Below are 12,486 nucleotides of genomic sequence, written 5' to 3' on the forward strand. Positions count from 1 at the left end.
AGGAAGAAAGATACCAAAATAAACTTTACACATTTATATTTAAAACCTATTTTTATATAACAAAAAAGGGAAAGACATTATTTTTCTCTCATCATCTACCTATTGTTTCTAGTCCAAGTCACCTAGAACAAGGGACTTATGCCTGTGTTATCAGAGTTCTAATTAATTAAAAGGGTACATAGTGTTAACTTAAAAACCTAACCACAGTGGTGTTATTATTATTTTAAGAAAATACATTTCAGGTTTCAATCAGTTTCCTTAATAAATTGATTCTGAAGATAATCTAAAAGACAAAGGTTATTGTTAAGGACACAGAAAACTAGGAAACCAAAAATGTATCTAAAGTGAAAATTAACTAGTTTTAATCCAAACTTAATTCAGCATTAACATCCATCAAGATTCTATAATTCTTCCATAGAAAATGACTGAAATCTCAGATTTCTAGATAAATATACTGATGGTACTGACATACCACCCAAACTTTAACTTACCTGAGAAAATCCTCCCAAAATAATTCTGTTAGATGGAATGCCATTCTTCACTTCTTGATCTATCAAAGCTTTTACTAAAAACAAGAAAGTTAATCACAAATGCTTTCAAAGTTAAGCCCAGAGATGCAATATAAAATAGGAAAAAAAATAGTAGAAAAGCACTAAGTATATTCAAGGTGAAAATGAGTGAAAAACCTGAAGCACTCAATTAAAACACAAAATCAGAATGTCTTTTCGTTATGAAACTTCTCAGATTTTGCAAGTGCTGTATAACTTAAAATTTCAACAATTTCTTGTCACTTTGTAGTACTCTTTCTTCATTGAGAGGTGGATATTCTTGCCCAGTATGGTGGTGCACTCTTATAATCCCAGCCACTTAAGGGGCTGAGGCAGAAGGACTCCAAGTTGAAGGCCAACCTGAACACAACTTAGTGAGACCATTTCTCAAAATAAAATAAGGGCTGGGGTACTGCTCAGTGGCAGAGCACTTGCCTAGCATGCATGAGGCCCAGGATTTAACTGGGGGTAGGGTGTATGCATATGTTTTAATTCATGGTTAATTCTGCTCATGTACACTTTATATTTCTCTTAAAAAAAAACTATAGGGCATTTATTCCTAAAAGTCATCATTTTAAAATAGCATATAGTTTTGTTTTTTTTTTCTCACAGAGTTGAGGAGTAAGCCCATGACCTCACACATGCTAGGCAAGCATTCTACCACTGAGCTACATTCTCAGTCCTTTTTTAAAAACAAATATCATTATTGTATTTTGAGACAGAGTCTCACCAAATTGCCTAGGCTGGCCTGAAACTTGGGATCTTCCTCACTTGGCCTCCTGAGTTTCTGGGATTACAGGTGTGTGCCACTGTGACACCTGAGTTAAATAGCATATAGGATTACATGTTTTCTGATTTACAGTATTTAAAACTGTTCATTCTAATTCTTAAAAGTATCAGTAAAATTTTCCTATAGTCAGTAAATAATTGATGAGGGAAGAATTTCAAATAAGTACTTTTGTTTCTACAATATACCTTGATATGCACCATACAAATATAAGTACTTAATAACTCCTGGAATTTTCTTTTTCCTTATTATCAATCTTGTGTTTCATGGATAACTTGACATTTTACAAATCTGTCTGATGTTTTACATACATACATTCTTTCATGTTTTTAAAAAATTAGAATCTCCGATTTTATATTTCCTTTTTTATCAAAAACAAAAAACTCTTGTATTGCCATCTATCCTAGCTGGCGACCTAATGCTGGGTTCACAAAATCTGACTATTCCAATAACTTAAGAAAACGACAAAGAAAGCATGCAAACACACAGAGGTATCTTTTCAAAATCTCTGACGTCTCTCCGACCTTAAGGATCCATGGAAAGAGAGCAAGCCACTGGAATTCTTTATTCTTATATAGGGGACACACAAGGGGAGGTTCCATGGAACATTCTATCCCAACAAGGGCAAAGGGATAGGATTACAAAGGAACGGATAAGTGTAACTCAACCCCAGTGGGTGACTCCTACTCCTAGAGCCACGCCTTGTTATCTGAACTGGGGTGACACCCAAATTAGTGCAACCTGGCACTACCATGTCAGATTGAGGCAATAAATGTTCAGAACCCCAGTGCATCAGGACTTAAAGGCGTCTGCATGCAGGGCAGCTCCCAACAACTCTGCTTTTATTAAAATACCAAAAAATGTCCAAATTAAAAGTTATTTTTGATTTACGTAAAATTTAGTTCTTTAGTTAGAATTAGTATAAAAAAGCAAGGGTACTCTAACTATTTTGAAAAGCACAGTATAATGTGTTAGACACCAGGAAAGGAGGCTTAAGGAACTGTTAAGAAGTATGAAGGACTGATTAGGGGGAAACCGCACAGCCGCAACTCTTCCAGGAGAGTGGGGGCAGAGGGCAGCAGAGGCTGGGCTCAAGGAACATTACTGCCAGTCAGTCAGGAAGCACTTGAGAGTTTTCCCTCAGTTTCACAACGCTTAGCTCCTTATAGTCACACCCAGTGGCTGAGGTAAAGGCCTCTGGACAAGGCACAATGACAGCAGTCAGCTGTGGAGAGGCAGGTTTTAATTTCAATGACCTTCACCCTAAGGGCAGGAGCAGTACTACTTCCGAGAATCTCAATGGAGCACTCTGCTTTTTTCAGTAGCACATTCTCTCTGCCTTTTTTCCCCTAACTGGTCGCTTGGAAAGGAAAGCAGTGACAAGTATTTCATGGGCCAACTCCACTGTCAAGACAGGATTTCTCTCATTCTGGAAATCATGAGGCCCACCTGTCTTTTCCACAGGGCCTACTCAGCCCCTCCCGGTTTTCCACAGGGTCCAACACTTACTCAATATCTAGATATATATTTTTATTATCTGTTATTTTTAGACAAAAATGTTAACTCTAGGATAGCTTTGATCTACTTCTGATGATCTAATAAAAGTCAGTATTCATTGGATTTTACCAAACATCCACTGTTTTTTGAATGTATTTTCTCTTTCTTTCTTTCTTTTTTTTTTTAGAGAGAGAATTTTTAAATATTTTTTTTAGTATTTGGCGGGCACAACATCTTTGTTGGTATGTGGCGCTGAGGATCGAACCCGGGCAGCACGAATGCCAAGCAAGCGCACTACCGCTTGAGCCACATCTCCAGCCCCTATTTTCTCTTTCTTTTTCTTTTTTTTTTTTTTTAAGAGAGAGTGAGAGAGGAGAGAGAGAGAGAGAATTTTTAATATTTATTTTTTAGTTCTCGGCGGACACAACATCTTTGTTGGTATGTGGTGCTGAGGATCGAACCCGGGCCGCACACATGCCAGGCTACCGCTTGAGCCACATCCCCAGCCCCTATTTTCTCTTTCTTAAAGATCATAACAGTTCTTTAAAAAAGATTAAAGGCTCTTACTAGGCTTGGGTTTTTAAGTCTGTTTTTAAAAATTTCAACAACTACAAAAATATGAAGAGTAATGAAATAATTCCTTGGGATCCTTCCTTTGATCATTCTACATCACCTTAATTCTCTAATTATCAATTCACAGTCACAATTGTTTTGCTGATGCCACCACCCAGGAGCCACTACCCAGATTATTCTGAAGTCATTACATTGTTCTATCTGTAAATAATTCTGTTCATACATGTAAAAGGATAGGATGTGTCTGTGTACTTTTACAAACTATCAAACTTTCAGTAAGTTAATGTTCTTATGCTTTCACCCACAAAATAAGCTGAGTTATGTTCATAAAGGAGAATGCAATACTACCCCTGAAATTGACTTTGGAGATTCTGTAAAGTTTAGCTAATACTTGCACAAAAGCGTTAAGTGAAGACAATTTACAAGAGAAATACCTAGTTTATAAACAGCTAATTAATTTGTGATATATATTATTATGACATTAATATTAAACTTTAATATCATTTTCATTTTTTTATTAACCTTATATCATTATGTTCTGTACATCATTATTTTTATCATATTTCATATCTCCTTAATGAAGATAACTAGCCACAACCTACTAAACACTGTTCTATTTTCTCCATTTGCCTATTCTGTGAATCAAAGCAAAATTCTTACATATCTGACAGAGCTGAAGCTGACAAATGCTTCCTTCCCATCCACCTCACCTCCACCAACCACAGCTGAGTCCATGTAGACATGGCGGCAAACCAGGCAGAGTGATCAGAAAGGAAGGAAACAGCACAACCTCCTGAGATCATATAGCTGGGTCATATCTAATCAGTATCAATGTAATTACTCAGTCAACTAAAAGCATTTAGAGATGCCTTTGGCTGTTACAAAAAATTTTCTATACTTACCATTTTCTGCCGCTTGTTTAATTCCAGGTTCATCCTCCTGAGCATCTGGTGAAAGTCCAATGATATCAAACCTAGAAAATGAGGCCAAACCTTGAAAGAACCATTCGATTCTGAAAACGTCATTCTTGGCAAGGATGTTTTATTAAATTCACAGTAGTGTGTATAAAAAGCACTGACCAAAGATCACTCTCTACAACTTGAAACTCACGTTAATATGTGTACAGAGGTCATACAACTAACTTAAAACACATGACTCTGACCTTCTGTATGTTCCTTTCATTCTAACTAGATTCAGATGCTAATGTTAAAAAGTCACAGTGTCACATAATATTAGGATGAGAAGAACCTAAAATATTAGTCTAACCTTACACTCAAGCAAAAGCAAAAACAAAATAAAAAACCCCAAAACAACCCCTTGGTATTTCAACCCTCAATCCTGAAAATTTTGTAATAAATTCCAGCCATTCCTATCCTTTTCTGTATTCTAAATCAATTCAATGGAATGATTACTTTCTGTATCATGTTACTCTTGTATATACCACCTCATACCCATCAAACTTTAGTACTTATAGTGATCTTTATTCATTTCCCATTATGCATTATAACCACCTCAAACCAGAAATCAAGGAAAATCTTCCATTTGCTCTCTCTACTTCTCTATCTGGTTATATGCTCACATTATGGTCTCTACAACATTAGTAGAAATTTTAGTTCAGGGATCAGGATTTTTGTCAGACACAGATAAAATAAGGTATGTAGAAACTTGGAAACATTCATGGAATCCAAAGTAGATAAAAAGGGAAGTGGAGGGTGGGTAGAAAAAGTAGTGGGGACAAAAAAAAACAACAGACTGGAGGTCCTGATGAGGTCTCAGAATACACAGTATGGAAACAAGGAAATAAACTCAATGCATATGCAATTATTATGTTACTATTCAGGGGTGAATTAAGTAACTTCAGAGATGAGACAGTTTCAGATGACAAGACTTTGGATGACCAAAGTTAAGAAGAAGGGAAAAAAAAAAAAAAAACCTGGGGGCTGGGGATGTGGCTCAAGCGGTAGCGCGCTCGCCTGGCATGCGTGCGGCCCGGGTTCGATCCTCAGCACCACATACCAACAAAGATGTTGTGTCCACCGAGAACTAAAAAATAAATATTAAAAAAATTCTCTCTCTCTCTCTCTCCTCTCTCTCTCTCTCTTTAAAAAAAAAAAAAAAAAAAAAAAAAACCTGGGAAAGAGAAAAGATGAAGAAACTAGGAAGCCAGTCAGGTTGTAAATGGGCCACTTAAATTGGATCCTGTGGTCACCCAAACAGTAAAATAGTGGCAGAAGCTGAAGTAGAAGGCAAAATGTCAAAGCCATCATTTTTTGGAAACACTTGATGACAAGAGTCTCAGAGAACCACAGGGAGAAATCATATAAGGTAATAAAGAGAAATGAGAAACTAAACCTACTTCCTGACCATAAAGTAAACAACAAATGTGAGAATGGGAAGTGGCTTCTTTAAAAATTAACCAGCTCTCCAGAAGGAGAAAAAACTGGAAGGATAAAGAGACTGTGGCTTAATTAGAGTGAACCACACTGGATCATTCAGAGGTTTGGTGACTGAAGTCAACAAAGGCCTATCAAACAGAAAGATATTTTCCCAAAATATTTCTATGTACCCATTTATTCATGTTTCTGTTTATATAATTCCTTATGTTTATTCACAGATCTAAAGCATAAAACCTTAAATAAGGTTAATGTTTGTAAGTTTGCAATTTAAAAAATAACTAAATAAAGACTGTTATACACAAAAGCACTTATAATGAAAGACTAAAGAGTTCTGATTGAATAAGTAAATTCTGACTTACCAAGAAGGCATAGCCATTTTCATATTCAATGTAACAGGCATAACTGGCCTATACGGGAGAGGAAAAAAAAACAGCAAAATAATAACAACAGAGCACAAAACCTGATAAAGTCAACCAATCAAAAATAAATTATGTGAGGCTCACACAAAACTGCTACAATTTTAACATATGTTTTATGCATCTTTTCCTAAATAACTATGATCTCTGCCCTCCAAGTGTGCTCTGAGGACACAGCAAGCAGCTGTGAAGGATTAAGCTTGGCAAATAAAAAAATGTCCTCAACACACTTACTTAATACTTACAACTTCTCAGACATGAGAAGGGAAGCCAAGAACCAAGATGGTTGGAAGCATAAAATATGAGACAATTAGAGCAATTTTTTTTTTTGCACAGAAATGGCAAATTTCAATTCTCATAACCCACATCACATTTTTCTTATCATCTAGTTTTTAGCTATGCACCTGCTTGATTAAGAGACCTCTAAATAAATGTAAGATTTGCCTAAGTGTCCATTATATCCAATTCAAATCTGAGATGAAAAATATGACAGATTACCTGAACTTAGCCAGGTACAAAAGGAAAGAAAAATAAACACATCTCATGACTATTCTCTTCATTTGCGTAACACATCTCTCTATATGTCTTTGAAATTTTAAACATCTATATCTAAATTTGATGATATAAACATCCCCCAGCCTTACAGCAATTCAATCTGGGGAAAATAACAATATAGCAGAAATTCTAACATCGTAAGAATTCTCGTAAGAATTCTGTTTCTTGTTTGAATAGATTAATAGAAGACATAGCCACACTACACCACAGTGTTCAGATGTAGCTGGAAGTAAAACAGACCCTCTATTTCTGAATAAAAAGAGAAAGAAAATGTTTCTTTCCTAATCTCAGATATTACTCCTTTTCCCATATTCATGTATGTTTCAACTGTACTGATCTTCCCACTTCTCAGGATGAGTTACTAACCTACCCCCATGTACCCCACCCTTCTGTCTTCTCCATAGCTACTTCCTCTCAGCAACCTCTTGACAGGAAACTTGCTAAACTTATTGATTTTTCTGCATTTACTCAGAAGTTGCCACTTCCTTTTTGACAGAATCAGAAATTGAAACCAAATATTTTGAAATTTTGAAAGTCTGTTCTGTCCACAGTACATCACATTGTCTCTGATAAAATTCAAGAGTGTTTTTAACATAATAATTTTTGAAAATCTGGCAGGTAGATCCCCTTCACAGATATCCCTGGGATATCCTTAGAACTTTACATATGTTTAAATATCCAAAATAATTTTCCTGACTTTACATTCAGCTGATCTCTAGGAGAGCAATATTCAAATTTCTTAAGTAAAAAAGGAAAAAAAGTTTCATTTTAACCACGAATTCTAGTTTTAAGAAATTCTGAAATTAAGAAATTAGTTTTAAGGAGTTCTAATCTTTAATCTTAAACTGAAGATTTAAGGGATAAAAATTAATTATATTCAAATGCTTTTCTGAAAAAGTAAAGCTATTATAATTGTTCCTCCCCAGATTCTGAACCATAAGCCTAAAGACTAGAAATACTCACGCATGCGGGCAGATATATTTGATATGTGAACTTCTGATACCTGCAAAAGCTTCTGCCCATCCGTGCCTGGTGGAGAAATTATTTGGATAATGCTATTAACTACTGTTTTAAATTGCAAAAAAATAGTACTTAGAAATTTTGTGAGGATAAATGTTAGTTCCTAAAAATACCTTAAATGTGGACCATCAATGCTATTAAAACACCACCATGAATCTAGAAACAACCTAAACAAAGCTGTTATTTAGTCTTTATCTATACATAAAGATTATCTCTCATGATTTCTGAACAGCAATGTATACTCCTTCATATATTTCCACTAGGTTTCCTAATTTTCTGAAAATTCATATGCATATTTTTTACAACCAGATCCCCATAAAGTAGGCAAAACATATAACTCTGGAAAAAGCCTCAGAGGAATAAAGTAAATCACTTTTCTAACATCTCTGCATGCTTACATTATTATAAACAACTTTAACATTTTCCTTATATATATATGCAAAAATCTATACATGCTTAAAATATAATACAGAAAAACTGAAAAATATAAATCCTAATAATCCTAGCCAGAAATAGCTAATCTTTTGGTATAATTCCTTTCAAGTATATCAAATAAGAAACAGATCATGGTTTTGGCACAAAAGGGATAGACTGTTCAGTTTCTTGCTTATTTACACTTGATATTTCATGCTTTTTTTACATGTTATCTTTACTGAAGGATAAAGGTCTTTGTTTTGTAAAATTTTTTGGAAATGAATCTTGAATACTTTGGCAAGCTATTATTCTGTTTTAATCCACCTCTTCCAAAATGTTAAAGACATAAAAAGATTTAAAATAACAGTATCAACGGTACATAACACCAAGTATGAGCCAGGCTATTTGTACATGTGCAAGTTCATGTGTGTGTGTTGTGGGTATATGTCAGGGTATCTATTTTAAAGATTTTACTCTAAAAGCTACAAAATATGAAATTAAAATGGGTAAATGGAAATACATCCTGTGTTCAAGGACTGGAAAACACTATTTTTAATATGGCAGTACTCCTTAAATTAACCTAGAGTCAACACAATCCTTATCAGAATCCCAGATGAGTTTGCAGAAATTGATGCTACTTCAAGATGCACATGGAAACTCAAGAGACCCAGAATAACCAAAACAATCTTGCAAAAGTTGGAGGACTAACAAAAGTTACTAAAAAAATCAACAGCCGTAGTACTGGGGCAAAGACAGATAAATAAGCCAATCAAGAATCCAAATATAAACCCTCACATGTAGTGTCAATTAAGCACCAGAACAAGCCTGGTGCAGTGGTACAGGTCCATAATTCCAGTAACACAGGAGGCTGAGGCAGGAGGATTGCAAGTTCAAAGTTAGCCTTAGCAACTTAGTGAAACCTTGTCTCAAAAAAATAAAATAAAATAAAATAAAAAATTAAAAGCTGAAAATGTAGCTCAGTGGTTTCATAATAGAGTGCCTCTAGGTTCAATCCCTAGTACTGTCTGAAAAACCCAAACCAAACCTACCCCCGCAAAACCCATATTAATGGTGAAGGAATAGTCTTCTCAACAAATGGGAAAGTAGATATCTACATGAGATGGAAGGAAGCTAGACTGCTACCTCACACCATACATAAAAATTAACTCAACACAGGCCAAAGACTTAAATACAGTAGATAAACTATAAAATTCCCAGAAAAAAATACATAACTCTTTTGTGACCCAGGACTTGGTAATGTTTTCTTAGGACACTGAAAGCATAATCACAAGAAAAACAATAGATAAATTAGAAATCATCACAGTGAAAAACTGATGGTCTTCAAAAGACACTATGAAAAAAGTTAAAAGACAATGTACACAATAGGAAAAATATCTGTAAAATCATATTCCTAATAAAGTTTAATATTTGTAATACATTCAGAACTCTTAAAATTCATGAACAAACAAACAAACAAAAACCCATCATTTTACAAAAGGGCAAAGAACCTGAAGAGACACTTCTTCAAGGATACACATATGGCCAACAATCACAGGAAAAGATGCTTGCTCTTCATTAGTCATGAAGGAAATACAAATTCAAACTACAATGAGATGGTGGTTTTAATAAACACTAGGATGGATATAAAATAATTTTCAAAAAAACTTAGAGTTGGTAAGGATGCAGAGAAATTGGAACCACTATACATTGCTGACAGAAGTGTAAAATGGTTAGTTACTATGTACAATAGTTTGGTAGTCCCTAAAAAAATTAACATAAATTTGGTGTGGTAGCAGATGCCTGTAATCCCAGAGATTCAGAAGGTTGAGGTAGAAGAACTGCAAGTTAGAGGCCAGCCTTAGCAACTTAGCAAGGCCCTAAGCAATTTATAAATTGTGAGACCCTGTCTCAAAATGGCTGAGGATGTACCTCCATGGTAAAGCACCCCTGAATTTAATTCCCAGTAAAAAAAAATAATAATATGGAATTATTATATGATCCAACAATCCCAATCCTAGGTATAAACTCAAGAAACCTGAAAACAGGTATTCAAACAAATACTTATACATAAATATTCATAATGATACTATTTGCAATAGCTAAAAGGCTAAAGAAGGAAAAAACTCATGTCCACTAACAGTGAGTGGCTAATATATTTCTCATGGAATATTATTTCAGCACAAAAAAAATTACTATAATGATACTTGTCCAAAATGTATAGATCTCAAATATGTCATACTATGTGAAATCAGACATGATATGTCTATATTTATTTATATAAAATATCCAGAATAGACAAATCCGTAGCTATGGGAAGCAAATGAGAGGTTACCAAGGGGCAGAGAAAGAACATTAATGGAAAGTGATTACTTAATGGGTTTGAGATGCTTACACTCATGTTTTGAAACTAAACAGTAGTGATGGTTGCACAACATGGCAAATTTTCTAAATGTCATTGACTGTTCATGTTAAAATGGTTCCTTTTTCTGGGTATGGTAGTATACACCTATAATCCCAGTGATTCAGGAGTTCAAGGCCAGCCTGGGCAATCTGTGAGAAAATGTCTCAAAAAAAGACTCAAAATAAATAGAAAGGTGGGGCTGGGGTTATAGCTCAGTTGGTAGAGCACTTACCTAGCATGTGTGAAGCACTGAGTTCGAGCCTCAGCACCACATAAAAATAAAATAAAGGTGTTGTGTCCATCTACTATAAAAAACATGTTTAAAAATAATAATAAATAAATAAATAGAAAGGGTTGGTGGGGAGAGATGCCCCAATTAAAAGTAAGCTATGGCTATGGACTTGAGTAGACCTTTCTCCAAAGACACATAAATGTCTAACAAGCACATGAAAAGATGCTCAACATCATCAGTCATTAGGAAACGCAAATTAAACCACTGCTGGATATCACATCATACCTACCATACGGTTATAATAAAAAAGACAAGAGATGAAAAGGGTGAAGAAAAATCAGAACTGCTGCTGGTAGAAATGTAAATGATGCAGCTTCTTTTCCAAAAAAATCTGGCAAGTCCTCCAAAGGGAAACATGAGGTCACTGCATAATTCAGCAATCCTACTCCTAGGTCTACACCCAAGAGTAATAAAAGCATATATCCACATAAAAACTTAAGAACATAAGTACACATGTGTTCTTAGCAGCATTAGTTATCCAATATGGATGAATCTTAAAATATTAAATGAAAGATGGCAGTTACAAAAGACCATGTATTATGTAATTCCATTTATATAAAATGTTCAAGTTAGATAAATCTATATAGATAGAAAACAGATTAGTGGCTGCCTATAACTGGGGGCATGGGACTTTTAGGAGTGATAATTTAAAAGTATAGGGTTTTGGGCTGGGGATGTGGCTCAAGTGGTAGTGCGCTCACCTGGCATGTGTGTGGTCTGGGTTCGATCCTCAGCACCACATACAAATAAAGATGTTGTGTCCACCGAAAACTAAAAAATAAATATTAAAAAATTCTCTCTCTCTCTCTCTAAAAAAAAATTTTTAAAATATAGGGTTTCTTTTGGGGGGCAATGAAAATGTACTAAAATTGCTGAAGTTGCATAATCCGTGATGAACATATTAGAAGCCACTGAAATAGCTGGGGATGTGTTCAGTGGTAGAAATGCTTGTCCGGCAGGCATGAGGCCTTAGGTTCAATTCAGCAGCACACCTTCACAGCATCCTGGAATCCACTGCATACATTGGCACTGGGCAGTCCGAGCTGCCATCCTGATTTTGTTAACCCAACTAAACAGGTTCCAGCTTGCATAGACACAGGTGAGGGTAGCAGGGAGCTACCCAATTGGGATGTTACTGCCCTTTCACTCAGTTTTGCCTTTTAAAAACAAAAACAAAAACTTTTTATATTGCATCTGAACACAGAAAGAGGACAGATATCTGTCTTCTAACAAATACATATGTGGTAGAACTGTTTTATTTTGATTCTAAGGATTCAATTCATTGGATGATCCTTACTACCTTCAAAGCCTTAGGCTAGGTGCTACAAGGAATAGAGAGAAAGATATGCTCCCTCCTCTCTGTGACTTACAATATATTGAGAATAACAACCATATTGATATATTATCGTCATGACTCAAGTCAATAATAAAGAAAACCTATGTAATTATATTCTTTAAGTCAATATTGCAGTAAAAACTAGGATGTAATTAATACGGGGCAAAATGACTGCAAAAAGTCTGACTGCACAGTAGGGTTAGATCAATGCTGATTTCCTAATTTGGAGTGATAAATAAGTGTCCTTGTGC

The 12,486-nt window shown here is 35.1% G+C and overlaps 1 protein-coding gene across 3 annotated transcripts in view; it reads right to left on the reverse strand.

The window, feature by feature from the left end:
• Window positions 1-12,486, reverse strand: part of LOC308633469 (transcription elongation factor A protein 1) — a 103,973-nt gene that overhangs the window by 76,589 nt on the left and 14,898 nt on the right. For all 3 annotated transcript variants that reach the window (XM_081266286.1, XM_081266284.1, XM_081266283.1), the window contains exons 3-6: window positions 7,736-7,801; window positions 6,161-6,208; window positions 4,308-4,378; window positions 492-565 (exon numbers count right to left, since the gene is read on the reverse strand). In XM_081266286.1, coding sequence (XP_081122412.1) covers window positions 492-565; window positions 4,308-4,378; window positions 6,161-6,208; window positions 7,736-7,801 — 259 coding nt within the window. The remainder of the gene's footprint in view (window positions 1-491; window positions 566-4,307; window positions 4,379-6,160; window positions 6,209-7,735; window positions 7,802-12,486) is intronic.

Source organism: Spermophilus citellus, assembly GCF_964194105.1.
Source record: "Spermophilus citellus genome assembly, chromosome: 14".
NCBI lineage: Eukaryota > Metazoa > Chordata > Mammalia > Rodentia > Sciuridae > Spermophilus > Spermophilus citellus.